General features: G+C 58.2%; 2 protein-coding genes and 2 non-coding genes across 4 annotated transcripts in view; 1 reads left to right on the top strand and 3 right to left on the bottom strand.

Annotated features, from left to right (window-relative positions):
• MPP1 (MAGUK p55 scaffold protein 1) overlaps positions 1-17,826 on the top strand; it is a 25,765-nt gene extending 7,939 nt beyond the window's left edge. The window contains exons 11-17 of the mRNA XM_044682922.1: positions 4,940-5,136; positions 7,744-7,856; positions 11,318-11,398; positions 12,315-12,395; positions 13,946-14,148; positions 15,021-15,095; positions 17,208-17,826. Of these exons, the coding sequence (XP_044538857.1) occupies positions 4,940-5,136; positions 7,744-7,856; positions 11,318-11,398; positions 12,315-12,395; positions 13,946-14,148; positions 15,021-15,095; positions 17,208-17,384 (927 nt within the window). The 3' untranslated portion in view covers positions 17,385-17,826. The remainder of the gene's footprint in view (positions 1-4,939; positions 5,137-7,743; positions 7,857-11,317; positions 11,399-12,314; positions 12,396-13,945; positions 14,149-15,020; positions 15,096-17,207) is intronic.
• A 1,549-nt stretch (positions 17,827-19,375) lies between these two features.
• DKC1 (dyskerin pseudouridine synthase 1) lies at positions 19,376-24,484 on the bottom strand. Its single transcript, XM_044682483.1, has 9 exons — positions 24,348-24,484; positions 24,104-24,234; positions 23,510-23,653; positions 22,812-22,932; positions 22,111-22,229; positions 21,236-21,339; positions 20,868-20,940; positions 20,335-20,682; positions 19,376-20,245 (listed from the first exon to the last, which is right to left on the bottom strand). Exons 1-9 carry the CDS (start codon positions 24,376-24,378, stop codon positions 20,177-20,179), a joined length of 1,140 nt encoding a protein of 379 aa, XP_044538418.1. The 5' UTR covers positions 24,379-24,484; the 3' UTR covers positions 19,376-20,176.
• On the bottom strand, positions 21,033-21,168 carry LOC123253888. Its single transcript, XR_006506636.1, has one exon. It is a non-coding gene; the product is annotated as a small nucleolar RNA SNORA56 (small nucleolar RNA).
• LOC123253885 lies at positions 23,882-24,010 on the bottom strand. Its single transcript, XR_006506633.1, has one exon. It is a non-coding gene; the product is annotated as a small nucleolar RNA SNORA36 family (small nucleolar RNA).
• Positions 24,485-27,634: the final 3,150 nt, after the last annotated feature.

Below are 27,634 nucleotides of genomic sequence, written 5' to 3'. Positions count from 1 at the left end.
CCTCCCTCTCTCCCTCCCTCCCTTCCTTCCTTCCTTCCTTCCTTCCTTCCCTTCATCCTTCCCTCCTTCTTCCTTCCTTCCTTCCTTCCTTGCATGATTCATTTTCTTTCCCTCCTCTCTTTTCTCTCCCTCCCAGAGCCAACAAGCAATTCCACTGGGTTGTACAAACGTTATCACTTGATACCCATTTCCATATTATTCGTTTCTGCTACAGAGTGACCTTTTAAAGCCCAAACCCCAGGTCACATGTCCACACATCCAGGTGATGGGTTTCGCTTTTGCATATCCGCTCCCACGGTTCTTCCTCTCGGTGTGGGCAGCATTCTTCCCCCGACGGCCTTCAGGAGTGTCCTGGCTTGTTGCATTGCCGCTAGTGGCAGAGTCCGTCGCACTGGGTTCTTCTGCGGTGTATCCGTCTCTGTGTACAACGTTCTCCTGGTTCTGCCCCTTTCACTGTCTCAGTTCATTACTCCTCTGAGCAGCGATCGCAGTGCTGCCAAGTGCCATCTGAACAGCAGCTCCTCGTGTCTTCTACAGAAACATACCTTTCGCTTGGGCAGGTAGTCAGACTCAACCACCTTTTCCCCCAGACCACCCTTTTCATGGGTAGCTCAAGGCAGCCTCTCTGTTGATCCCCAAATTCAGCATCGACCAGAACCACAGAAGTGACTCGGGTTGGTTCGTCAGGGGGTCAAGGCCACCTCTGAGGTCTCAAAGTGTGGTGGATGGTGGATGGTGGGCAGGACTTGGAGTCAGGGAAATCTGGGTTGACATTCTGCTTCTCCCACTTAGTCATGTGGGGATCACGTAGGAGAGCTGAGCCTCTTGTTTCCTTCTCTGGAGAATGCAGAGGTTAGCAGAGATAGTCCTTAAAGAAGTCCTTCCCAGGGGGCAGCTGGGTGGCTCCGTGGATGGAGAGCCAGGCCCAGAGATGGGAGGTCCTGGGTTCCAATCCGGCCTCAGACACTTCCCAGCTGGGTGACCCTGGGCGAGTCACTTGACCCCCATTGCCTAGCCTTTACCACTCCTCTGCCTTGGAGCCGATACACAGTATTGAGTGCAAGATGGAAGGGAAGGGTTTAAAAAAAAAAAAGAAGTCCTTCCCAGCTCTAAGTTTGGACCACTTGGAACGCTGCATTCGGAAGTGCTGGGGACTCCACCACAGCCACGGAGGCCCTCCAGAGGCTTGTGTTTCATGGAGGACGCGTGGGTGCAGTTTAGGGGGCGGGGAGGGTCCGAAGATCACGAAGGGGTCTAGAAAGGAAAAGCAGCCCTCCCTTCCCTTGGGCAGAAGGATTTCTCCTGAGGGAGCAGGAGGAGCAGGGCCCCAAGGGAAGAGAGATGGCCTGTAAGGAAAGACCGCCAAGGAGAAGAGCTCGAACCCTAAGCATCGTCTTGCTTCTCAGCCTGCCTGCTCTGACGAACGGGGGATCCCGAGGGAAGACGCTGTTCCTCAGAGCTCCACTGCCGGCTGGCCAGTTCAGCCCGACGAGTCTGGGCGGGCCTCCCAGGCTTCTCATCTTTGGCAGCCCCTCCGATCAGCCCTGCACTCCCCCCATCCCGTCCCGGGCTCTTTTTTCCCCACCACTCTGTCTCATCAGTGGCTTGTTTCTACTTCTGGGGTACTTCCATACACAGTGCAATCAGAGGCTGTGTCCGCGCCCCTGTTGGCATCGTCCAAGGCCCTCCTTTCACAGAACAGGAAAGCGGGGCCTCAGTAGCTGCGCTGGCTCGTCCAGAGCCACGTGGGCACAAAGGGAGCGAGCGAGTGAGGACTCCAGCCCCGCTTCTGCACCATTCCCAATCCAGGCTCCTCTCTCCATGTCCTGAAGACTTCCTGCCCAGCTGGGCTGCCTTTGGGTCATATTAGTTTGACTGTGTGTGCATGGGTGAGCGAGCGAGTGAGCGTGCGTGCGTGCGTGCAGACCCCCGACACTATTCTTTGGGAGTCAGAAATAAGCTGTTCCTTCTGCGTGCTGAAGGGACTGTTTCCCCAGACTGGCCTGGGCCCTCTTCTGTCTGCACTCTCTGAGAGGTCACGCCTGCGGCCGTCACCTCTCTCTTTGGCCCACGTGGCCTCTACCAGGCTAACCTTTTGCTTCGACCTCCCCCTGGGTCAAAAAACTGGCCTCATCTTCCCCATGAAACTGGCCCGTCTCCCGACGTCTCCATTTCTGTTGGTGGCGCCACCATCTTCCCGGTCACCCAGACTCAGCACCTCGGTATCGTCCTCGCTCGACCCTCCCATCTCCAGCCAGGTGCCAGACCTCCTCCGCTCTCCCCATAGGGCTTTTCTTGCCTTCGTCCTCTTCTTGCCTTTCATGTGGCTCCCAGCTCAGTTCAGACCTTCTGCCCCTCCTAGTTGAATTATTGTGACAGCCTCCTCGCTGGCCTCCCTGCCTCCAAGTTCTTGCCATTCTAGGCCAGCCTCCAGATTTGTGGGCAGTCGGGCCATTTTGGTGACGTGCCTCTCCAAACTGGATCGGGCCGGTCTTGGGATGAGGGGAAGTCTTTGAGAAGGGAAGGCCCTCTCCGCGCTGTGACGAGGCATTGGGAGAGGAAGCGGGGCTGCCAGATCCCCCAGTTCAAAAGCCAAAGTTCTCTGGGCGCCAGTTAAAGCCTTCGCCACTCCCCGCTTCAGATGATCCTCACGAATGGCCTCCATCTTCCCCTTCCACGCAGACTGGCTGAGTAGCTATAGCTGCCTGCCGAGCCCAGCCCTCCCTCTTGCCCTCGGGCGCATTCACACTGGCTGTCCCCTCGCTCTCCTCCTTGCTCGGGTGCCACCTCCTCTGGGAAGCCTTTGGAATCGCACGCGTTCGAGGCCTTCCCCAACATACATCTAAGAGGAGGTCTACGGGCAGACTGCCAAAGAGGGGAGCCGGGAAGACTCCTTCCTCCCAGCTTTCAAGTGGCGAAGTCTGCATTCAGTGGCGCAGATGGCTCTGTGCCAGGCGTGACGCTGTATGAAAACCAGGTCCCGCCTCCCAGCATGTGCCGAGGTGTGCGTGGGAGAGCCGGGGCTAATGCTCCCTGTGCCGGGGGGCTCAGAACCACCGGAAGGCCTCTAGGGCCCCAGCAGGGATTGGGACCCTTCTTGTTGCGCCCTCCCCGCCACGAGGCACCCACAGACGTGGTTCCAAACCTCCTCCTTTCTTTCCCTCCGCCCCCTGCTCGGCTCTGCCTCTTTCCAGGGAAAAGTGAGGCCAGTCAGGAGCTTGGCCGGCTTCTCGTCCCTTTACCTCAAAACGCCTTGGCGGCATCGCCATCTGCCTCGCTCCTTGGTGGCCCCTCCCCTTGCCGAGGGCAGCCCCCGACGTGCGACCGCGTCCTTTGGCCTTCTCTGGCACACGGCAGCCTCCCTCGAAGGGCCGGCTTCTCCCGGTCTGCTGCTTCCTTCCCCACCACCTCTGGCTGCATCCAAGGCCCCCGCCTCCACCCTCTCGAAGCCATCACCAGATCCCGCTCTTCCTCCCTTTTCAGTCAGCCCCCTGTGCTACCTCCACTCCCTCCTCTCAGTCACTGTGCTGGGCGGGTGACAGGTTTGAAAGAGCTGCCGCCGAGGATGATGGGAGGGCGGCAGAGAGGCTTCCCTTCCATCTTGTGTATCAGCTTCAAAGCGGAGGAGCGGGAAAGGCAAGCTAGGCAATGGGGGTCAGGTGACTTGCCCAGGGTCGCACAGCTAGGAAGTGTCTGAGGCCAGATTGGAACCCAGGCCCTCCCCTCTCTGGGCCTGACTCAATCCACTGAGCCACCCGGCTGGCCCTCCCAGCAGCTCATTGTCACAGGGCCTGTGAAGAAGCCCGTAATCGGCCTCTAAGCTCTCCATTCCAATCCAGGAAAGGGGTTCCCTGAGGCCCTTCCACCAGGGATTATTCCTCCACTCTAGCCTGGCTCTTGGCCCAGCTTCCAGGCCTTCCCCCTCTCTAGGCCAGCCTCCACGCACCTGCCCAAATGCTCTTCCTAGCCCACGAATGCTCCGAGATGAGAGCCGCACCCCTCTGGGGAGCACTCGTTCCCCGGCGAGCTCCAGGCTGCCTTTCCAGGGTTCTGTGACATGCCGCCCGGGTCGCCAGGTGGAACATTTCATCTCTGCCCTCTGGGCCCGTGCACAGGCAGTCCCCCCTGCTTTCCCACTCATGCCTCTCTTCAAGGCTCAGCTCAAGTATCACTTCTTTGTCCCAATTGCAAATGCCCTCCCCCCCGCCCCCCCGTACCAGTGCAGGCAGTCGATGAACATTTATTAAGCGGAGCAGCCGGGTGGCTCAGCGGACAGGAAGCCAGGCCCAGAGATGGGAGTCCTGGGTTCAGATTTGGCCTCAGACCCTTCCTAGCTGGGTGACCCCCATTACCTTCTGCCTCAGAACCAATACACAGTAAGGTTACACCTACTGCGTGCCAGGCATGGGAAGTCCAAAGAAAGGGGAGAGGGCCTTCGCGCAGGGGGACGTCCAGGTTGCAGCAAAGAGGTTGGGAATCCTGAGGAGTGTGGGCTGGGGCGCAAGAAGACTGCGAAGGTGGGGGGAGGCCAGGTTCCGAAGGGCTCCCTTCGCACGCCACAGAACGCGGTTTTGATCTCAGAGTTGGCAGCTGGTCGGAGGGCCTGCCCCGGGTGGTGGCGTGAAGGGGAGGCCAGCCATGGCGGAGGTAGGCCTTCAGTGTGGGACGGCGCTCCAGGTCCAGTCCACGCCGGTCGCGGCTGCGGCTGCAGTTGCTCTGTCCATTGGCGCTGAGATTTGCAACCGGTGGCCCATGTGGCGGCTTTCATGGCCTCCCAGGAGGTAGATGGCGCCGTCCCCGTTGTACAGAGGACAAAGAGTAGATCAGGGGCTAGGAGGCGTCTGGGGAACATCCCAGGGCCAGTGCTCCGTCCACGGGGCCAGGCGGCCCGAGTCTGGCTTTCTTGGGCTGAGCTGGCCTCTGCTCCTCTGTTGGACAGATGTTCATGAGGGCCCAGTTTGACTACGATCCCCAGAAGGACCCCCTGATCCCCTGCAAGGAGGCGGGCCTGAAGTTTGCCACTGGGGACATCATCCAGATCATCAACAAGGACGACAGCAACTGGTGGCAAGGCCGGGTGGAAGGCTCAGCCAGGGAGGCCGCGGGCTTGATCCCTTCTCCGGAGCTGCAAGAGTGGTAGGTCCAGGGGCCCAGGCGGGCAGAGCACTCACAGGCAGGGGCGCTCACCTCTACCCAGCAAGCACTGAGAATGTGGCCACAGGGTGCCAGGAGACCCTGGAGGAGGAAGCGGTCCCAGCATCCTCTAGGAGGAGCTGTGAGAGCAGCACGAGGGCAGGAGGCTCAGGGGCTGGCCTGGACTGTGAGGTCTGTGTGACCAGACTCGGAGCCGGGCATGTCCCGAGAGGGCATCGAGGCCCATCTCATTCCTTCCCAGGGGAGGAAACAGGCCTAGAGCGCACAGGGGGCATTTCAACTCTCTTGGGCAAATGTTTGCCCTCCAAAGAGCCGAGGGCCTGGAGGGAAAGGACTTGGGTTCCAGTCTTCCTTCCCTTGCTTCCTGCCCAGGCCCAGGCCTGCTTCAACACACAGCCTTCAGTCTCCCTGGAGTTTCCAGGGCTGTGTATTCGAGCTTTGCTTAGGCCCTTTCCTGGCCTCAGTTTTTCCTTCTGGAAAAAGGGGGCTGGTCTAGCTGGTCTCCAAGCTTCCTTTCATCTCGGGGCTTTCTCCCTGCATTTCACTCTGAGTCTGTTCACTGGAACAGCTAAAACCCCTGGCGCTTAGGTCCAGGGAAGCCTGGGTTCAAATCCCAATGAGCATTGATTAAGTGCCTCAGTTTCCTTTTCTGAAAAATTGCTCTCCTCTGAGGTTCTCTTGGGCTCTAGGAATCCCATGTGGCCTGCCTGGTCCTCAGTGTCCTCATCTGTAAAGGGAGAAGATCCGACTTGATGCCCCACGAAGAAGCCCAGGCCCTCTTAGGATAGAATCTGAGATCTGGGGACTTGCCCAAGGTCCTACAAGTAATCGATCAATCAGTCGCTTATTGTGTGCCAGCCATCGTGCCCTGAGGATAGAAACCAATGGGCAGAAGGCAGTCCCTGCTCTCCAGGGGCTTCCTACTTATAGAAGAGTCAGAATTGGAACCCAGATCCCCTGCCTCCAAAGCCAACATTCTTTGAAAACAAACATTTACTCTTAATAATAATTCTCAACCCCAACCCAAACACCACCAAGCAGAGGAAACTGTCCATGAACTTACCGTCTGCCACAGGACGCTGTGTATCGACTCCAAGGCACTAAGGGAAGACTGGGCAACGGGGCTAGGTGACTTGGCCAGGGTCACACTCCCCACTCACTGAGCCACCTGGCTGCCCTCCGGTCTGTCTTCAGGAGCGGCCCCCCATTCTTCCCGTCCAGGGCCATCCCACTCGTTCAGGCTTCCGGAGGCTTCTGGGTCCTCTCTGTAGTGCTTCAGCCATGATCTCTAGCCTCCGCTGTTGCCATCGCCCCTCCACCCCCATTCCCGCTGCCCCTCGGAGGCTGAGGCCGCCCTGTCCCAGGTCCGAGGAGACAGGGAGGGGGGTCAGAGGTGAGGACGGGAGAGACCGACTTCCCTGGCCCTGGCCCTGGCGGCTGGCTGGCACTCTGAGGGTTCCGGAGCTAGGCTGCAGGTCATTCCCAGGGCCTCTCCCATTCCGTGGTTCAGTTTGGTCATCATTGGGAGGAAGGAAAGCCTCGGAGGGGCCGGGAGGGCCGGCGTCCCTGTGACGCCAAGCTGGAAGGCAGGCAGACTGGACGGTGGCAGAGGCGGAGGACCCAGGATGCCGAGACATCCTGCCCGGATGGAGGTACAAATGGCAAGTCTGACACCCAAGGGCGACCCGACTTGGGGACCCCAGCTTCATCCGGGAGGCCATGGTGGGGCCCGCCAGAGCCCAAGAGCTCTCCTCCGCCCACGAGGGCCCACACGCATCGGGGAAGGCAGAGCTGTGGAAGGTCAACGGGAGGGTGCCCACACGAGGCAGGGCCCTGACGATCCAGAGAAGCCACGATGCAGGGGGATGCCAGGGCCGCTTTCAAGTGCTCGGAGGCTTCTCGTGGCGGGGGATGGGGAACTTTCCAAGAGGCTGACACAGGCAGAGAAATCAGGGAGACACAGGAGGAAGATGGAGGGGAGACAGAGCTAATGGGGAGATAGAGGGAGAGCTCTCGGTCTCTTCTGGAGCCTCTCCCCCATCTCCCTCGTGTGCTCTCACCCCGGTGCCCTTTGCTCCCCTGGGCAGCTAGCTGGCCAGCCTCCTTCCCCTGCAGGGCCTCCCCCCACCCTAGGCCTGAGCACCCCATGTGTCCCCAAAGTCTCCTCCCTGCTCCCTACCCATTGGGTGTCCCAGATGGAGCTGGCCCCCTTTAGCTGGAAGCTTGCAGATGCTTGGAGATCCCTGACTGAAAAAAGGCCCAAAGGCCTTCTGCCCGCAGAATGCACTGCAATGGGGGAGCCAGGCTTGGGCTCCTGTGGGCTCGTGCAGGCCAGCGCCTTCTTGTGGACCCCAACCGATGCCCTCCCAAGAGCCCCCCATCTGCCCCGTAGCTCTGGGAGGGGCAGGCCAGTGCCAGGACCCTTCCTCAGACCAGCCGGGGCAGAGAGGAGGAGGGAAAGCCCCCTGGATAGTAGTCATGCGAGGGGAAGGGGGCTGCCACTGCCTGGCACCCGAGCAGGGGAGGCTGAGGGCGGGGTACCGCACGTCCCCCCTCCCCGGCTGAGTATCTCCGGCCTTGGTTCCCTAGGCGAGTGGCGAGTGTGGCCCAGTCGGCCACTCGGGCCGAGTCCCCCAGCTGCAGCCCCTTTGGGGGGAAGAAGAAGAAGTACAAAGACAAGTACCTGGCGAAGCACAGCTCAAGTAAGCCGGGGCCCTGGTGGCCCGTCCTCCCTTGTCTCTGCCTCCCCCAGGAGGTGCTGCAGGGCTCCGAACCAGGATCACGGAGGCTGAGCGGCCCTGTCAGACATGGGGGGCTCCGGGGGTTGTCCCATTGTTGGAGGAGGGAGAGGCGGGCCCCATTTCCCCTGGGGAAAGCCCGGGTGCGTAAGAAGGAGCGCCCGTCAGCCCCCACTCCTCTGGCACCCTGGGGCCTGCCAAGCACACCCGGATGCCACTCCCCAAGGTAAGTGCGCTTCCTTGCGGATTAGGACCCTGGGGCAGGCGGGCCGCGGTATGGAGCCCAGGTCCTCGTGGTTCCCAGGTTCAGCACCCCGCGTGGGCTGCAGGAGGAAAGCAGTTGTGCTGAGAGGCGGGCGGGCGGGCTCAGGAGGGGCAGAATCAGGAGAGAGCGCCAGAGCCCCTGGAATCATGGCTCTCCTTTGGGGGAGCGGGTAACTGCCCCTTGTGGCTGACCGTGCAGGGTGGGCATCGCTGGGTGCCGAAGGCCCACGAGGGCCAGAGCCACGGTCCCTGACCCCCCGGGGCTCACCGGCCCCCAGAGGCCATACCGAGTGAAGAGGAAGCACTTGGACGAAGGGGAGAGCAATAGCAGTTGGGAGGCGGGAAGGCTTCAGGGAAGAGGCGGCACCTGAGCACTGTATTCTGAGCCGGGGCAAAGGAGCTTGACAGTTATTCCCATGAATAAAAGAACTAGCTGGCCAGTCAGGGAAATGCCCAGAAAAAGTAGGCTGTAGGGGGCTTGTAGATCACTATCCATGCCAGGCAAACCACAGGAAATCTTTTCAGCAGTGCCACGGGGCACAGGGCACTGGCCTCGAGTTGTGTGTAGCCAGTGCGAAAGATGCCAATAGAGGAGGGAGCAATTGCAGGTGAGAGGGAGGGAATGGTGGGCCGAGGTCTTAGAGGAAATGAAATGGGGGAGAAGGGCAGAGGGACTTGAGTCCTCTTGGCAAAGTAGGAGACTGCCAGTCACTGCCTTCCTCAGAGCCAGATCTGCCCGTCTCCAGTTGCTCCAGCTCATGAGCATCTCGCCGACGTTTCTGTTGGCTCCTCCCACCGGGCAAACAGAGTGAATGCTGGGGAAAACGAAGCGCAAGGGTGGCCCAAAGCAGTGGCCCCTTCCTTAGTGACTAGCGGAGCTGAAAAGCCTTGCCGAGACGCCCCCCCCCCCCAGCACATTAACCAGCTCGTCTAGAGTGGCTCTGTTGCTGTATTTGCTTAGAACACAGCTCGTTCCCCGGTCCCTAACCTTGTCACCCCCACATCCGGGCTAAAGTCCACTTTGAACCCGGGTCTTCCTGGCTCCAGGACAGCAGCCTAGGCACGAGAGCCTACCTTTGGATTCCGTGAAATTGGAACCTTGGGAGTAACTAGGGTTAGGGTATTGGTTCCCAGGCAGAAGAGCGGTCAGGGCTAGGCAAGGCGGGGGAACCTCCTGTCTCTGGCTGTCCCTAAGAAACTTCCTTATGAAAAGTCTACTGCCCACGATTTGTGGGGGTTTGCCACGGCTGGCTGAGACCAAGATGAAAGGCTAATTGCCCCCCTGGGAATGGGCACGTAAAAGAAGGCGCCCCAAAGCGGCCTCGCCGCCAGCCAGGAATGCAGATCCCAGCAAGGCTGGGGTTCCTCCTAGCATCAAACACCACCATTAGTCCAGCCTTCCTGAAAAGCCACTTGGACTTGGGCCTTTTTTGAAAAAGGCGGGAGAGACGCTCCTCATGGGGGCGGGGGGGGGGTGTCCCCTGAGGCACTTGGGAAAGGAGCTTTCTAGAAGACCAAAGGCACTGACAACTGTTTTTTCCTGAGCGGGTCTGTACTCGAAGCCAGCAGTGAGAGGCCTTCTCCACAGACCAATCGCAGGGCTTTGCAGCAAGGACGCTCTCACCCGTTCCCTCCTAGACCTTTGCCACCTCTGGCTTTGGTTAGCTGTTAGCCACCCAGGCAGTTTTACAGGTGGGGCAAGTGAGGCCCGAGGATAGGCAACTGCTAACGAGCAGGACAGTTCCTAAGGAGACAGAGCACCAGGAAGAGGCGTGGTTTTATACAGGAGAACTCCGAGAACATGGATTCTGGGCCCTCGTCCCCAGGCAGGGCGACCCTTCAGCTAGTCAAGACGGCCGGACCTCTTCCGTGCTTACTGACTTTAGAGGACGAATTGCCAAAACTGCCTCCCTGGTCTGTTCTGGGCCTGCACTCAGGAAGACTCAGCTTCCAGAGTTCAGATCTGACCTCAGACACTTAGACTAACTGTGTGACCCTGGGCAGGTCACTTAAACAGCAAATGGTCTGATGGCCTCTGGGCTGTGCCACCTTCGCAAAGTGGGATAGACGCGGTGGGAGGGGCGGCATCTTCTCCTTGTTCCCGAGGCCCAAACGAAGCCTGGTCGCTAAACGGTATTTAAGTCGATCTTTTCTTGAAGTGTTCGTTGTCGCAGTCACTGCGTATATCTTCTTGGAAGCTCGGTAGTCACACGTCTGCATGTTCCTCCTTTCCAGTGACATCCCGCTCGGGTTATCCCAGCACACTCACATACCATAGTTGGGTCGTCCCCAACATGGTCGCCAGTTCTCGGCTCTCACAGAAAGTGACCCTGGGAACATTTTGGTGTAGATGGGACTCCTTCCCCTGTCCTCAGGCCAGAGTATGTGTGTAGCAGTGGGGTCTCTGGATCAAAGGGCTGTGAACATTTCTGTCCCTTCCTCTGCGTCATTCCAAATTGCTCTTCGGAAGGCTCGGCCACGTCACAGCAATGCGTTTGTGTGCGTCTTCTCATGGCCCGCCAGCATCGGCTCTTTCTATTTCTTTGTCACCTTTCTCAGTTTGCTGGGTGGGGTGGGGGGCAAATTCCTCGGGCCAGTTGTTCTGTGAGCACGTATCATTCAGAAATGACCTCCTGCCCTTTAGTAGTCAACTGACCTTGGGAAAAGTTTGTCCTCTTCTCTGGGCCTTGCTTTCTCCACTTGTAAAATGGACCACGTGGCTTCCCAGGTCCCTTCCAGCCCTGACTCTTTCATGTACATAAATGTACTCAAACCATGGCCTCTAGGCTAATTTCAAAACTCATTAGGATACTCAAATACTTCTTCCAGAAGGTTTCCACATCAGTGGAAAGAGCATTGGCTCTGGAGTCAGAGGACTTGGGTCCAAATTCTTCCTGTATTGCTTACTCCTCGTGTGACCTTGGGCAAGTCACCTCCCATCCCCGCACCTCAGTTTCTTCATCTGTAAAATGAAGAAGTTGGGTTAGATGATCCTCGAGGCCCCTCCTGGCAATAGACCAGAAGAAGACAAAAGAAAGGGACGAGGAAGGAAGTTTGAGACCTGCTCCGCAACACTCGGAGTGATGACGTGTCCATGGTCCCATCTGGGCTGCCAAACATCGGTCTTGACCCTTTTTTTATTTCTCTTTTTTGGCTTCCAGTTTTCGATCAGTTGGACGTTGTTTCCTATGAAGAAGTCGTGCAGCTCCCTGCATTCAAGAGGAAGACCCTGGTGCTGATAGGTGCGTGAAGAGGCCCACCGCCTCCCTTAGGCAGTAGTAGCCCCGGCATGCCCTGCTGCGAGCAGACAAGTTCCCGCACTCATTGGAGGAGCATGCCAGTGCTCAGATCACTCAGATCACCCTAGAAAGAGGGCTCCAAGGCCACAGAGGTTCACTAGAAGAGCTCGGAGCCATTAGAAGGGTGTACATGGAGATGGAGGGTGGGCAGCAGCCTTCTGCTGGGTTCCAGAAACTTGGCGTCTGTCCTGGTCTGTGGCTGGTTGGTGGCAAGCCAAGGGGGAAGGCCAGGCACTGGGGTGGACGCTGGGGTTACAGAGACCAAAATGGAACAGTCCTTGGCTTCTAGGGGCTTCCAGTCAACTTACTGGAGCTGCAGGCCTGAAGTATTCACAAAGGCAAAAAGAGATGTCCAGGGAGGTGAGGACGGAGAGGGCCCCAGGCACCAGGGACAGGCCGGACGGCTCGAAGGCCTGGCGAAATTTCAGCTCACATTCTCCAAGAAGAAATGCAGAGGCTTCCATCACACGTTCTTGATGCTTTGGCACCTGAACAGGAGATCTTTGATCTCATAAGACAGAGACACAGAGATAGAGGAGAAAAAGAAAGAGAACTGGTGGAGGGAGGGAGACAGCCAGAGAGGCCAGTGTACGTTGAATGTGAAGCTCGATGCTTCTGTCGAAGGTTCCTGTTAGCACACTTGTACATGCTTGAGCCTTTGTAGGGAGGAGGCTCAAGGAAGGAGGCCCTTCTCTCTCCCTCCCAGCTTGCCTAGCATCAGGCCCCCCTGGCCTTCCCATCATGCTCTCCTCTCCCCTCCACCAGCTGCCAGGAACTGCAGCACCCCGGGCCCTTCTGTCCCCTCAGCCAGAGTGCTGCTGAGTCACACCTAGTGCCTTTCTCCTCTCTCCCCGAACAGGAGCCAGTGGAGTGGGCCGCAGCCATATCAAGAATGCCCTGGTCAGCAAGAACCCGGAGAAGTTTGTGTACCCAGCTCCATGTGAGTGGCCCTTGGGAGAAGCTCCAGCCTGGAAATGGATTCAGCCGCAGAGTGGGAGTGGGGAGCACCGAAGGCCTAAGAAACCTCTGGGCGACCTGTAGCAATAGCCTGCCAGAGTGGGCCCCCCGGCCTTGCCCCTGCTTGTGGACCTGCTCACCCCACCTGGCTCTGGAGTTGGCTCTGGCCCAAACTGGGAGGCCCGTCCCACGTTGCCCCTAGTCTTGGTGTACTCACATCTCTGGCCTTGGCCTCTGATTCCACGGCCAGCCGTTCGGTCGGTGACCCCGCTGGTTTTGCTGGCCAGGGGCCCTACTCTACCCAGCTGGTGGGGATGCCACTGACTTTTGCCCCCTCCCAGCCTGGGCTTTCCAGTGTCGAGGGCCAATGGCAGACGGCTGGGATGCCATCAGCTCGTTTTCCGAAGCGTCACTTGGCTAGGACCGTGATTACGGCCACAACTTCCGTAGCTAGGGAGAACGGGGGTGGGGTGGGGGGGTAAGAGGAGCCCAGCAGCCCCCTGACCACGGTTCCCCTTTAGATGTTCCCTAGTAGGTACACTGCTCTGGAGAAACTGAGAAAAAGTCAACAGAACACCTCCCCTTCCTTTGAAAAGCTTATTGTCTAGGACGGTCAGTGATGGCAAATCTTTTAGAACTTTTTAGGGACCCCGGGCCATGCCCACCCCACCCCCCAGACTGTGTGCCATGCCCTGCCCCCTGACTATGTACAGTGCTGCGCCCCCCACCCTGCATTCAGGGGTGGTGCCAGGCCACTGGCCCTGCCAAGCTCCACTGCAGCTATGGTGGGGGGAGGCTTGACTGCTCCCTCCCCCTTCCCCCCGCCCACATTTGGGGATAGGGCTGGGCTGCTGGCTGGCCAAACCAGGACCCAGCCTTGCTGCGATGAGGGAGGGAGACTAGAGTGCCCCACCCCCCGCGTTTGGGGCTAGGACCTGCCTCCCAGCCGGCTAAGCCAGGGGCCCGCACATGCCCACAGAGAGATCTCTGTGTGCCGTCTATGGCACACATGCCATAGGTTCGCCATCACGGGTCTCGGGCATTCCTTCGTGTGACAAGCATTCATTGCACAAGTCTTAGAGAGAGCCTGGGAGTTGGGAAAGTCTGGGTCTTGCCTCTGATACGTACCACCCACAAGACTCCAGACCTGTGGCTCGAGCCCTCATTGCCTGGGCCCTTCTCTGGGCACCCAAAGTCAAAGCTTGTCCATTTGTACTGGTGGGAGGAGTTTCCTCTCCGGTGGACCCCGTAGGCCCAAATTCCCCCTTGCCGTCTCTCAAGGCAGAATAATCCCTGCTCTCTGGGAGCCCCTGTTAACCCTAAAGTCCTGCCAGAGAATCGGGAAGTCCGTTTGTAGGAGGGCGAGAATGATGCTGGTAAAGGCCTCCCGCTGGGCCGTCTGGCAGAAATCGGTGGTGAGGGGAGGCCCGGAGTGAGGGGGCTTGGACAGGAGCCTGAAGTAAGTGGGGAGAGAGGTGGGGGCCTTGGTGCAGGGGAGCGACTGTGGTGTCCGGGGCCCTCTCTTCCCTGTAGATACCACCCGGCCCCCCAAGAAGAGCGAGGAGAACGGGAAGGACTACCACTTCATCTCCACCGAGGAGATGACCCGGAACATCTCGGCCAACGAGTTCTTGGAATTCGGCAGCTACCAAGGCAACATGTTTGGCACCAAATTTGAGACGTTGCACCAGATCCATCAGCAGGACAAAGTGGCCATCCTGGACATCGAGCCCCAGGTGAGGGCCCTGAGGCTAGGCCCAAGCACTTTGCTGCCAGGGGCTTCAGCTGGGCAGAACAGCGGAAAGGCACCCTGCGGACAGCAGGGAAGGGCCAGTCGGGAGAAGGAAGCGCCCTGGGCCTGCCACAGCTCCATCCTGCGCTGGCCAACGAGGCCTTTAGGAGGATGAAAAGCCAAAGTGGGAGGGAAGGAGGCTGCCCGGCTGGCCTTCAGCAGCTGCAGCTGCCCAGGATGCGGATTGAGTTGGGTTTCTGGGAAGACTTGGGTTGCCAGGGGAGTGTGCCATGGGGGCGGGATTTGTTCAGTCATAGAAAGCTGGGCGTGTAACCCCTTTCCTGCTGTTTTTGCTATCAGTTCTACCAGAAGAGCAACAAGGGCTGGGCAGTCCGGGCCAAGTCACACAGCTAGGAAGTGCCCGCGGTCAGACCCCCCCAACGGCAGGCCTGGTGCTCTATCCACTGCGCCACCTCGCTAGCTGCCTCTCCTCTGTCACTTAGAAAGTCGACATGGGGGGGAGGGGGCAGCCGGGTGGCTCAGCGGATAGAGAGCCAGGCCTAGAGACGGGAGGTCCTGGGTTCAAATCTGGCCTCAGACACTTCCCAGCTGGGTGACCCTGGCCAAGTCACTTGATCCCCATTGCCTAGCCCTTAGCGCTCTTCTGCCTTGGAGCCAATACTAGGACAGGAGGCGAGGGCCTACAGGTCCCGAGGGCTCCTTTTGCTGGGCGGCGGCACGGTAGTGCCAAGAGCGCAAACCTTCGAGGGAGCCGAGACCCGGGCTCAGATCCAGGACCTCCCGGCATCTAGCAGAGGCCCAGCCCTCCCTGCTGCCCTCCGGGAAGCCTACAGTTCTGTTCTCTTCCCTCTGCAGACCCTGAAGATCATTCGGACGGCAGAACTGTCCCCCTTCATCGTGTTCATCGCGCCGACCAACAAGGCCCAGCAGGTGGGCTGCCATTGAGGGGTGATGGGGACACCGAGGGGTACACGCTGGGCTCTGGGGAGTGCCTCGTCCTCACTGATCGTTGACTCTTCGACTGTCTAGAAAAAACAACCACAACCCCTCAGCTTCCCTCTCAGAATCGAGGTTGTTTATCGGTTCTAAGACGGAAGAGCTATAAGGGCTTAGGCACTGGGAGCCAAGTGACTGGGTCAGGATCACTCGGCTAGGAAGTGGCTGAAGTCAAATTTGAACCCAGGACCTCCTGACTCTGGGCCTGCTTCTCTGTCCACTGAACAGCTGCCCCCTAATGGACTGTACTTTTTGATAGACCCCTGGGAGTGAAGAGAAGCCATGAGCCTGGCTCTCAGGCTCCCTCCCATCCCCCCCCCCCCCACACACACACGTGTAACCAGCCCCCAGCCCTTTGCCTTCTCTCCCTTTCTCTGGGCTGCTTCCCCTTGGACAGGGGCCTCCTCTCCGACTCTTCCTTGGATTCTGGAAATCGGCAGTGACTGCCAGAGGGAGCCGTCTGGCCCTCGGGTCTGCCTGTGGATTTAGTTTTGGGGTTAGGACTAGCCTCAGTGGCGAGAGAGAGACAGAGACAGAGACAGACAGAGAGAAAGAGAAAGAGAAAGAAAAGGAAGGCCCAGAGCCTCTGCCAGCTGTGTGCAGGGGCCCTCGTCTCCCGTCCAGCTCCTGGGTCCAAAGGGAGAAGCAGCTGCCAAAAGGGGGAACCTCGGGAGAGGGCCGCTGGAAAACGCATCCTCCGTGTGGCAGCCGCGTCGCCTCGGGTTGAGGGTGTCTGATGGCCGCTCTGCCCCCACGAGCCGGACCCTCAGAGAGCAAACCTGCCCGTAGTGTTCAGGGTCGAGGCGTCGGGGGCTGCCAAGGAGCTGGCTTTGGGCGATCTGGAGGGGACCCTTCTTTCAAGGGTGGGGAGGTTGGACGGGCCAACTGGAGGCGCTGATGGAGAGGCTCTGCTCTCCGTGTGAGCCAAACGCCATTCAGATGGGACTTCTGGGAGGGGTGCCACCTGGCACGGTCGAGGCCCAAATATTGCAGCCGATTCCAGAAACTCTTCTTTAGTGCCTCCGAGCTCCGCCCTTATCACAGCCTTGCCCAGGATTCCGAAGCCCACAGAGTACTAGTTTGGGATCCTGGCCCAGTTACCCAGCGTCTGCCTCCATGTCTAAAATGAGGATAAGCCCACCTTCCCGGGCCGTTGGGAGGAGCACATGGGAGACGTGGAAGAAGAGCTCCACGGCTACCAAGTCGCACCAGGCCCTTCCGATGATGAACTTTGCCATTTCCTTCTAGCACACAGGAAGGGCTCTAGATACACGGACAGATGCATAAATGCTTATTCAGCTCCCCGCTTCCACCTCCTCATATTCTTAAACCCAGTTTACACTAAGTGAAGAGCAGTAAGGGCTTGGCCAGCGGGGTTAAGCCCCAAGAAGTGTCTGAGGTTGGATTTGAACCCAGGACCTCCCAACTCCAGGCCTGGGATTCTATCCACTGAGCCACCTTAGCTGCCCCAGAAGAATCACTTAGAAAATTGGGCGGGAAAGGGATTTCGCCCCATGTTTGCTCCTTTGTGAATTCCTGTAGGCCTGGGAGCTGGCTGGGCCACTTCACTCAGTCGCGCCTCCCAACTCCCGTCACAGTGGGGGGTGAAATCCCAGACTTGCAGGCCAAGAAAGGTTCCGATGCTGGCGTGGCAAACGCCACTCCACGATGGCCCGGAGTACAAATCCCGCAGAGAAATCTGGTTCAGAATGGAATCTGTCCTCCCCGCCAGAAGGTTGGGCAACAGCCCTTTGCTGCTGGGAAGCAGCAGAAGTAACAGGAAGAAGACGCGCCTCTCCTCTTTGGAGTTCTTTGGCCATCTTCCCACTACCGAGATTGGTTCCCGTCTTGGTGGGGAGGGAGGGGAGGGAGACTGGCCTGTGTAAGAGCCAGCCCAGCCTGCCCAGCCTCCCTGGTCAGGGCCCCTGGGACCAAGGGCTCTCCCAGAGCAGAAGCAAGAGATGATGCAAAGTGGGGTCTTGGCAGGAGCTCGGGGGCTCTTGGAGGCCGACACCGTGTCACGTGTTCTTCCTTTTCTCTTTGCAGTCGGAAGCTCTGCAGCAGCTACAAAAGGACTCCGAGTCCATCCACAACAGATACGCACACTATTTCGATTTCACGCTGGTGAATAACGGCATCGACGAGAGCCTCAAGATACTGCAAGAGGCCTTTGAGCTGGCATGTAGTTCCCCCCAGTGGGTCCCCGTCTCCTGGGTCTACTGAGCGCCTGCGCAGCTCGGCTTCCATTGGCCTGCCCCTCTTCACAGCTAGTCCCGGCTTGCTGCTTCTGCTTCTTAGCCTCCCCCCACCCTGCCCCCACCCACCAAAGATGGATCAATCTTTGGGACTTGGCGAAGGTGCAGCCCGACCTTTCCCTCAAGAAAGACTCCCTCCTCTGAGAGAAAAGGCCGGGGCCGCACGGTCCAAGTCCCTCCTCCTGACCCTGCACGCATAAGCCTCTCCTTCCTGCTGCTGCAGCTGATTCAGCCCCCTTTCCACCGCGCAGGCGCGCACCCTCACTCCCACCTCTGGGAAGGGGCTCCGTGTGGTGGAATGAAACAAACGCTTACTCTCGTGCAATCTCTTTAAATGCCAAAAACGGAGAGAGGAAACATGTGCAGGGAAGCCTTAAGTAGCAATAAAAACGTCGCTGTGCAAACGCCAACACCAGCTCTGGCTCAGTGGATGCTTTCCCAAATCCTCTCCCTGCGCCCGGGCCTCCGGTCTCCAGCCACTGAGCTCCCTAGTTGCCCCACCCCATATCGGTCTGCAAGTTCCCCCTCTTGTCTTCTGGCCCTGGCATGGGCTCCCTGTGCCCTCCCGGAGCTCCATTTCTTAACAGCTTTATACATACCCTCAGCTCCCAAGGACCCCCTTCTACCTCTCCCGGTCCCAGCTTTACTGGAGACTTCACTTCTGGCCTCTCAGCAGGTCTCACCATGGCTCCCTATTGCCTCCGGGAGTTTGACAAAGGGCTGGCCAGAGTTCAAAGCCCTCCTGCCTTTGCCATCTGACCGTCTAGCCAGCAGACATACAGATGTGGATGCAATCTGACCCCCGACTTGGGAGAAATCCTTTGGCAGCAGCCCCATCCCTTCCCATGACCTGGAGGCCCACCTCCTCCCTCCTCAGTTTTACCCAAGGTTCTCCATTCCAACATGGCCCTCCAAGGCCTTTCACTCGGGCTGATTCGAAGCCTAGGCCTACGCCTAAGCCAGAGAACCTGAAGCTCCGTGGGGCAGGTTTGGAGGAAGGCAGGCCCACTAAGAGGCTGTAGGGGGTGGCGAGGTGGCTCAGTTTGAAAGCCAGGCTCGTTGGGGGTCCCGGGTCCTTTCGGGTCAGTAAAAGGGGGCGGCTTTGCTTTGGTCCCTTGAGGAGGGAGGAAGGGCCCTGACTCAGAACTCTGGGCCAATTCTGCCCTGTTGGCGTAACGGAACGTTGACCTCCACCCCCACTGCGGGGGTGCACGGCAGCTACTGGGCGGCAGCAGCACCCACCTTGTCTGTGTCCAGAGCAAGCCTAAGCTGCTCTGCTGGCTGATACTCGGCAGCCAGCAGCTTGGTGTTGGCACTGGGACTCCTTAAAACCAAAGGAAGTGGGGCAGCTGGGTAGCTCAGTGGATTGAGCCAGGCCTAGAGACAGGAGGTCCTAGGTTCAAATCCGGCCTCAGACACTTCCCAGCTGAGTGACCCTGGGCAAGTCCCTTGACCACCATTGCCCACCCTTACCAATCTTCCACCTAGGAACCAATACACAGAAGTCAAGGGTTTAAAAAACAAAAAACAAAGGAAGTCTTACTTCCCGGGGTGCTGGGTGGCTCCCAGACAGGCCTCATCACAAACATGAACCAAGCCTCCCACTGGAGGTCACCAGTGAGCTATCCCAGCATGCATCGCCCACAGGCATCCTCCCTAAGCTATGGCCCTGACTGTTCTGGTCAGTTACAGGCGTTCCCCATGGTGCCACTTGAGGTGCTGCAGGCTCAGGGCAGGTGATGTTCTTCTCAGCAAATGGCTTGGAATCGGGTGTGCTGGGCACGGAAGGGCCTGATCCCCCCACCCCATCCCGCTTACAGGGTCCCGGGTGCACCCCTGCCCGGCCTCAGACACACTCGCTGGGCCCGGAGGAGCTGCCTAAGGCAGAAGGCAACCCTGGCCCAGGCTTCCACGCATGCGGGCGCCATGTGCACGCATTGAAAAACAAAGCAAGAATCCTTAAAAACTAATTCTTGTACTTTATTCTTTTTAATAAAAAGTAAATAAAAATTACAACTTCTCCTCCCCCACAAGACAATGGGCACGAACGGTTTCCTCCGTCCCAGAAGTAGCTGGGGGGGGGAGGAGCAGCCGTGTGTGTGTGTGAGCCTCGGAGAGGTGCTGCCAACCCCACAGCACAGGGCCATCTCCCAGGGAGCCGGGGCCTAAGGTGGCTTCGAACAAACACTGCAACAGGAAGCCCAAACAATCCCAAGAGCCCCTTCTCCAAGGAAGCTGCCCCTCACAAGGGATGGGATCTTTGCGCACCCCTCCCGCTCCCTCCCCCAAACAACTCCAGCTGCCCACAGCAACAGAGGCTTCTGTCCTGTGCAAAACATCAAATGGAACAATGGTTTGTAATGGATGGTTTTCAACCAAGGGAGGGAAGGGGGAAGGGAGGAGGGAGGGAGGGAGGGAAGGAAGAGACCCACCGAAATCCCCTCATTTCATGTTGATTAAAAAGAACAGCGGACAGCACTTGTACCGGCTCTGGCCGGGGTGGCGCAAGTGGGCGGCCGCCCACCAGCTGCTCTACCGTAGTAAGCTATGGTACACACAGGTGGGCATCTGTCCCTGACCCACGCCCCCGCAAATATCCTTAAAACAGGACAAGATAGGATGGCCCTACCCCCACACCACAGAAGCCCCACTATGCCAATGGCGAGCCAGGGGCCCCCCTCCCTCAGGCGCGCTGTCATTTCAGTCACTTTTCCTCTTGGTGGGGGCTTCCACCGTCTCCCCCCGCACGGGCTCCTCTCTCTACTCGGAGTCCTCGGCCATCAGTCTGGCTTTCTTCTTCTTCTTCTTCTTCTTGGAGCCTTCGGTGCCCTGAAGGGAGATGGACAGACACGGGTTAGCTCAGCGCCCGCCCACTGTCAGAGGGCCCCGGAGGCAAACCCCAGAGAGGGAAGACGCACCGAGTCCAGGGATCTGCTGCTCGGACTCTCCACCTCCACCTTGGCCTTCTTCTCTTTTTTGCTCTTCTTCTTCTTGCTTTTTTTGCTGACTTCCGGTTGAGGAGCAACAAAAGCTTCGGCTTCACTCTCTTCGTCGTCGTCGTCGTCCTCCTCCTTGGTGCCTACTGCAGTTCCCTCCTCTTCCTCGCTCTCCATTCTTTCCTCCTCGCTGTCATCTTGCTCCTCCTCCTCTTCGTCCTGGCTGCTCTCCTCCTCCTCCTCCCCGTTCTCCTCGCCATAATCGCCGTAGTCGCTGTAGTCGCTGCCCTGGGCGTCCTCTTCCTCTTCGCTCTCCCCCTCGCGTTTCCGCTGTTCCCCAAACAAACAAAGCTCCGGTTAAACTCCAAAGCAAGCCAACACCAAGGGGCGGCAGCGGCGGCGGCGGCGGCAGCACTCTGGCCTGCTAGTGGTGGGCCGCAGGGTCTGCCCGACAGTCTCCGCCCCCCCCTCCCGCGCAAGTGAACCGGCCCAGAACCGCCCAGTCAGTCAGTCACCTTCCGCGTCTTCTCGGTCTTCATGGGCACCGGCGTCACGGGGACCGGGACAGGCTCGCTCTTCACGGTGACGCTGAAAGAGAGGAGGAGGTCGTGGCTTTGCAGGCGGATCCCTGCCCCCAGCTGGGCTGCCCGGCCGCCCGACGGCCCCTTCGGAGTACCTGGGGATGTCTGGCAAGGCTGAAACCACCATCAACACACTGTGATGCTGGACAGAAACAGCTTGCCATCCATTTCATGTTGCAGACTGACTCCCTCTGAGGCCACGAGAGGAAGACCAGAAAGGGATAACTGCCTGCTTTCGAGGCGCCGTGGCGCGGGGGCCGCCCCCCTCCCCCTCCCCCCTCGGAGGGGAGGCCGCCAGTCACCTGTAGTCGATGTAGTCGTCCTTCCAAGCTGTGGGCGTGCTGTCATTGGGCTTCCCGTGCTTGTCCAGGAGGCCCTGCTTGATCATCATCTTCTTTTGACTTGCCTCAAGAAGAAAGAAAGAAAAAGCCCAATTTCACAATTATGTCATTAAGGAGCAATTCTGGAGGCCCGGGTTGGGAGGTCCCAGGTTCGAATCTGGCCTCAAACACTTCCGGTGCAAGTTAACCCCAGTCTGCCTGGCAGAAGCTAAGGGTTGGGCTTTTTAATGCCATCCTGTGGGACAGAGCCAAGAGGCTGGGAAAGAGGGGAGGGCCTGGTCACGAAGGTCTACCAGGGAGGCGACAGGATCAGACCCCTCCCCCAACGGGCTACTGCCACGGATCGGGCAACTCTTTGGAAGCTGGAACGCAAGGGGTTAAAGAAGAGGAGGCACCCAAAGAGCCTCTTTCAAGGAATCTGGCTCTAAAGAACAGAAGCGGGTTTCCTGGAAGATGGAGAAGATGTAGCAGCAAAGGAGCCTGGGAGAGGCTGAAGATGTCATTTTCCTCCAGGATCTAGAACGCCTGCCAGCAGACTTGGCTGCACCCCATCGGGCCGAGGCCACCCGTTCCCTTAGTCTCTACCAAGACAATGGAGGCGCCTCAAAGCCAGCTCGGGAGGATCACCGGCTGCCAACGGGCTGCATTTGTATACACAAACCCCACACAAGCGGGAGCAGCACAAAGCAGCCAGTGTTGTCGCTGGCCGGCCCTCTTTCCCCCGAATGGGGGAGCCGGGCCGTGGGCAGGCCACGGTCCTCACAGCTCCTTTGTTCTGCCGGGACGGGCCAAGGAAGGGCACTCCCAAAGGAAGGCGGCCGCTGGATTCAACTCACCTTTGGGCCCAGCCCCCACTTCCGAGGGTAGGTGTCCCTCTCCATGATGACGCGCTTAATCTTGGCCACGATTCCGTGGTCGCAGGTAGAAATCACTGCAGTGGTCATCAAGGCGATGGCTGTGGGGGGGAGGGGGAGGAGAGTGAGGGGCCCGGAACCTCCCCGGCTGGGGTGTCCCGGCGACTACCTAAAGGGCCTTTCCCTGCGGCTCTCCTCCACCTGGACACACCATTTCTAAGCAAGGGATCGAGGCCGCCAGTGAAGCTCCGCCACACAGCGGTGCGCCTCTGGGGATGGTGGCACACCCAGAAGAGAAGTGGATAGAGGCAGGCCTGGGTTCAACCACTTCCAAGCTGGGCGACCCACGGCAGGCCCTCAGAGAAGAGGCTGCCACCATCCCGTGAGAGGGGAGATGCCGCCAATGCCCGCTGAGCGGCCCCGCGCGCCTCAGTAAAGGAGCTCCCGGCTCTAACGTTTGGCCAAACACTCTGCCACTGACAGCCAAAGCAGGGAGCAGGCAAGCTGCCGGTGTGCGTGCGTGCGCGTGTGCGTGTGCGTGCTGCCCCTCGGCTACACAGGAAGGGGGGGGGAAGAACAGCTTCGCCAGGGAGCTGCCAAGTGTCCAAACTCTTCTCTGCCTCTGGGACGCCACCACCGTAACTGCAATGTGCTTGGGTCGGCCCCTGGCCGGCATCTCTTACCCACACAGATGGCTTCCCCTTTGGTTGTGATGACCACAACTTCCTGATTGACTTCGATGCCGTCCTCGTAGCGCAGAACCCCAGGAAGCATGATCTTGGCTCCATAGCAGATGGCGTTGACCTGGAGGGGGGAACCGAGAGATGAGAAAGGCCGAGCTCCCCCCCCACTCTGCCCCGTAGGCTCTTCCCTTTGGACAGGATCTCCCGGGCGCCTTGTTACAGGTCAGACGCCAGACCAGGTTTTCCCGGCTCCAACCCTTGGCCAGTGAAGTCATGGCCCGTCCCGGTTATGACTAAGCCTCCCATTTGGCCGAATCGAGCAGACTCTAGCTCGGGGGTCAGGCCACAAGGTGACCACTGAGGAACATTCCAAAAGGTTTCATAAGCCAAGAAGCTTAACCAGTCTCTCTGAAAGGGAGGCTCAGCGGATGGAGAGCCAGGCGTGGGACAAGAGGTCCTGGGTTCAAATTTGGCCCGATGTGACCCCGGGCAAGTCACTTAACACCACGCCCCTCCTGCCCCTCCCCCCCTGCTCTTCTGCCTTGGGACTGATTCATTGGAAGGATTCTTTAAGGGGGGGGGGGGGAGGAAGAGAAGGTGTGTTAGGGTTAGAGCTGGAAGGGCCTGGTCTCATTTGGAGGCGCACGTGGCCCCGGCAGCCCTGAGCACAGCCCAACCTGGGAAGCAGCAGAACATACCGCGCTGTCCTTCATGACCAACCGCTTGTGGGATGTTAACAGCTTCTCAAGAGGATAAATGACGCGCCGCAGGTAGCCCTCATCCTTGTAATTGTCGTACTGCCACTGGGCATCCAGTACATCGTGCATGGTCACCATGTGGTCCTGAAAGGCAGGAGGGGACAGCAAATGGGCCGGGCCCTCCCTGCACCCCAAATCACAGGCAAGGCAACACAGCCGCTAGATACTCACCCCGACACACTGTAAAACGGCGCCGCCAAGTGGCCAAGTGGCCCAGGGTACATGCTGGAACCCAAGTCCCAGCTCCACCTGGCCTGGCACCACAGGCCCAGCGGGCGCCCTGGTTAAGGGCACCACAGAGACACCAGAGCGGGTTGTAGGCCGGGTGACAAAAAGGATAGAAGTCTTTTTCTACCCTCATTTCCCCCGGCCACTCTTAATGTTCCAAAGTTAATTAACAGAACAGGGGAACTTCCCTGTGCTGAACTCAACACTTTGGAGAGCTCGAGCCTAAGAGCGTGGGAGGGCGGAGGGAGGCCGCTTCCGCCTCCAATGTGGAGGGACTCAGATCTCTTCCCAACAGCTCCACCCTACCTTCTCCCCCATGACTCCAGAGCGGATGCGACGGAGCTCCTGCATTTGGCCTCCAACTCCCAGTAACAGCCCAACGTGGACGCACAGCGTTCGGATGTACGTTCCCGCCTCGCAGCTCACCCAGAAGATACCTGCAACACAGGCACGATGAGGACGGGCCATCTCGCCCAAGTCCGTAATCCAACGGCCCTCCTGGGTCGCCAGACCAGCTCACAGGAGTCGAAGGCTCTCCCCCGAACCGTACCTAATCTTTTCTCTGGGTCGTATTCCAACATCTTGCTCTCGTAGATAGTTCGCACTCGGAGCTGCCGCTTGACAGCAGCGATAAGAGGCGGTCGCTGGAACAGCGCTCCTGTCAGCGTTTCCAGGGCCTGAAAAGAAAAGGTGCTCTCAGCCTTTAAGCTGGAGGGGCGGCCCACCCCTCAACGGCAACTCCTGCAAGGCCCTTGCAGAAGGCTCGATGACCGTCTCGCGACATCTGGCCATTTCTCTTCCTCCTTCATAAGGCAACACACCTGTGACTGACCCCCAGTTCAGAGCTTCCCACAACTTATCCTATTGGGAGGGAAAGGAAGAACCTCCTTCTGTTACGGAGATCTTTTGAGTCCAACCTCACCTATGGTGACACAGTGCCAGGCCTAGAGTCAAACGGAGCCTCAGACACTTCCTAGCTGTGCGATCAGGGCCAGTCGCTGGACCCCCATTGCTTAGCCTTTACGGCATTGATTCGAAGTCTGAGTTGAGGATCCATTCCTTTCCCTCCCTCCCAATAGGATAAACGGGTCAGGATCTGGCCTCAAGACACTTCCTAGCTGCGTGACCCTAGGCATGTCACTTCACTTCACCCCCACTGCCTGGCCCATACCACTTCAAAAAGGACCCTGAGTGCCAGTGTTTATCCACATGCATGTGCATTTCTCTGTCATTAAATCAAACAGAGCCACAGGCTGGACCTTCCAGCTCAGTAATCTAACGCTCGATTGTCTTTGGCATCCCATAATACATCTGTGTCCAAAGGACCCTGAGGAGAACCCTGGAGGGTCCAGGAAGGTGGGTGAGAAGACTCAGGCCCTGAGAGACAACGTAGCCAGCCGTGTGCCCGTGCAGAGTGAGAGGCAGAGCTGGAGAAAGGAAACAAAATCTCCATCTGACCCTTTGAGGAGGGCTAATAAAGCAGGCAACTGGGCCAAATGAACCCCAACTTGCCTTCTGGGGGGACCTGCCTGTCACCAAAGGAAAGAGACTCGAGAGAAAGTAAAGACAAAGTATACACGGGGTTGGTCATTGAGGCTGCTTGCGAGAGCTGCAGACCACCTCTGGGAGCCAAATGCAGTGGGGCCTTTCCCAGTATTCACTCTCCAGTGACGGCAGCGAAGACCCACGAAGGCTTACCCTGGAAAGCTGAACCTCACTTTCAATAGCATTGTGCAGTCGGATAACTCCCACATACTCTTTGCCTGAAAAAAAGAAAGAGAGAAGGTGGCCGAGGTGAGGGCCTGGCGCGGCCAGCCGCCCGAGGCCCCCCTCCTCCCCAGCCACCATACCTGCACTCTGCTGAGATTTGACCAAGCGGGTGGCTCGTTCTATGCACACAATTAAACAGCCAGTGACCTTCGGATCCAAAGTACCACTGTGGCCCGTCTTCTCAACCCGGAGTATTCGCCGGATCCATGCAACTACCTCATGGGAAGAGGGATTGGAGGGTTTGTCAAGGTTAATGAAACCTGTCCTAGAATGAAAATTGTTTAATAATCAAGAGATTAGTACGACCACCTCTTTCCCCATTTCCCCCCCATTTGCACATACAGAGCAGCACGAGGCTCCCAAGCCAATTCCCACCCACAAGGCTGTCTCGCCAAATCTAATTCGACCCACCCCGGCAGTTCACAAAGCAAATGGCTTCGGGTGCCTGTGATTAAAAGGCACCAAAGAGGAGGCTGGCTTAAAAATAAACACGAGCTAAGGGGCAAAGTGGTCTGCAAAGAGAGTCTCTGCTAACTGGGGCCGCCGGGTGGGGAGAGCTCACCTGGGAGGATGGTTCAGAGCAATGCTCATTCCCCCTTTACTTACACAAGCCAGTATTTGGGGACTGTTTCAGCTCATCGAATTTTCGTTTTTAAAAATTGGAGTTTGGTTTCTAAATTCGCTGTTTTGTTTGAAAATGCCTTTGCAATTGGCCCCCAAAGCATGGCACTATGTGTACAAAGAACCAGTAACGTTAACAGCTCGTCGGGACCCAAAGTGGAGAGAGCTAGCGTCATAGTTTCGTTTCTTCTGATTTGGTACTTGGGCTAGTTCGTGAAGGTTTATCTCATCGTCAGTCGGTTAGTAACACTTTTTGCTTTCTTGTCTCTTCAAAGGTCCCGATTTTACCCAATTATCCTGACTGGGCGTCGGTACAAAAAATGTGTTTACAATAAAAAAAAAAAAAAAAAAAAAAAGAATAGAGACGGACAGATTATTTTACACACAGTGCCAAGAACAGACAACAATCAAGGGGCTGCAGTAAGCTACGTATTTGGTCGCCCGATCGATTCTCTGGCCAAACTCCACATTGGCAAAATGCACACGTTGTGCACGACCAATGCGGGATGCACGCGTTGTCCATTGGCTTGCTGTGGGTGCTTGTCTGCCATTGCTTTGGCGACAGGAGGAAAAGCTCAGGGGAACCGACTCCACTCGAAAATGGGTCTTTGTCAGGCGGAGACCACTTTCCAGGAGCCTCGGCCCTGGCCCCAGCAGGGGCTCTGTGTGGGACGGGACGAGTGGGTGTGCCAGGCAATGTTTCAGGGGTGCAGAGATGAGAATTGCCACAGGGGAATCGCTGTTCAGCGGGAAGCTCCAGAGTTGGGAAGCTCCCGCTGCACCCAGCTCCCCCGTCTCCCTCTCTCCCTGAAGTAAGTAAGAAGGGTGGCTGCTAGCCAGGTACATTTGCTGATAGAGGGCCGTGTGCTACCTGCCGCTGGGGAAGCAGAATGTCGTGCCACCGTGTTATGCAGGTGCCAAGCCACAGGGCAGTCTGCAGGGACACATGCCATTTGCCAGAATGGGGTTTTACCTGCAGATGGCTAAAGCGATCTCTCCCTAACACAAAAGCAGCAGGGCGCGGCCTGCTTACCTGATGTAGTCTGTGATTTCTCTCTTGAGAGGGTTGGATCCGGAAGGGAGGGGGGTGTAGTGGGTGGTCCTTACGTTGAGCTTGTCAAAGTTCTAAAAGGAGGGCAGGAAGCAGGGAACAGTCTGTGAGCAGGTCCAAGAGCCCTGGCAGGAGCTGCCAGAGAATCACTTCTAGCCCCCCCCCCAAGCTGCCTTTGGCGGCCCCATTTGAAAGCAGGGGAGTCCAAAGACCCAAACCAAGGCCCCCTCCCTTGGGGCTCACCTTCAGCAGTAAGGGCCACTGGGACGTGTCCAGCTGAACCACCTTCGCCTCAGGTTTGATGAAGAATTCCCCTTCGTGCTGGAGCTCCTAAAGCAGGAGGAAGAGGGAAGCTCAGCAGTGACCTCGGGGTGCGGGGGGGGGGGGGGGGCAGG

The sequence above is a fragment of the Gracilinanus agilis genome, chromosome X, assembly GCF_016433145.1.
Source record: "Gracilinanus agilis isolate LMUSP501 chromosome X, AgileGrace, whole genome shotgun sequence".
NCBI lineage: Eukaryota > Metazoa > Chordata > Mammalia > Didelphimorphia > Didelphidae > Gracilinanus > Gracilinanus agilis.
The sequence above is the reverse complement of the archived record's forward strand: the minus strand, read 5'-3'. Positions and strand labels throughout refer to the sequence as shown.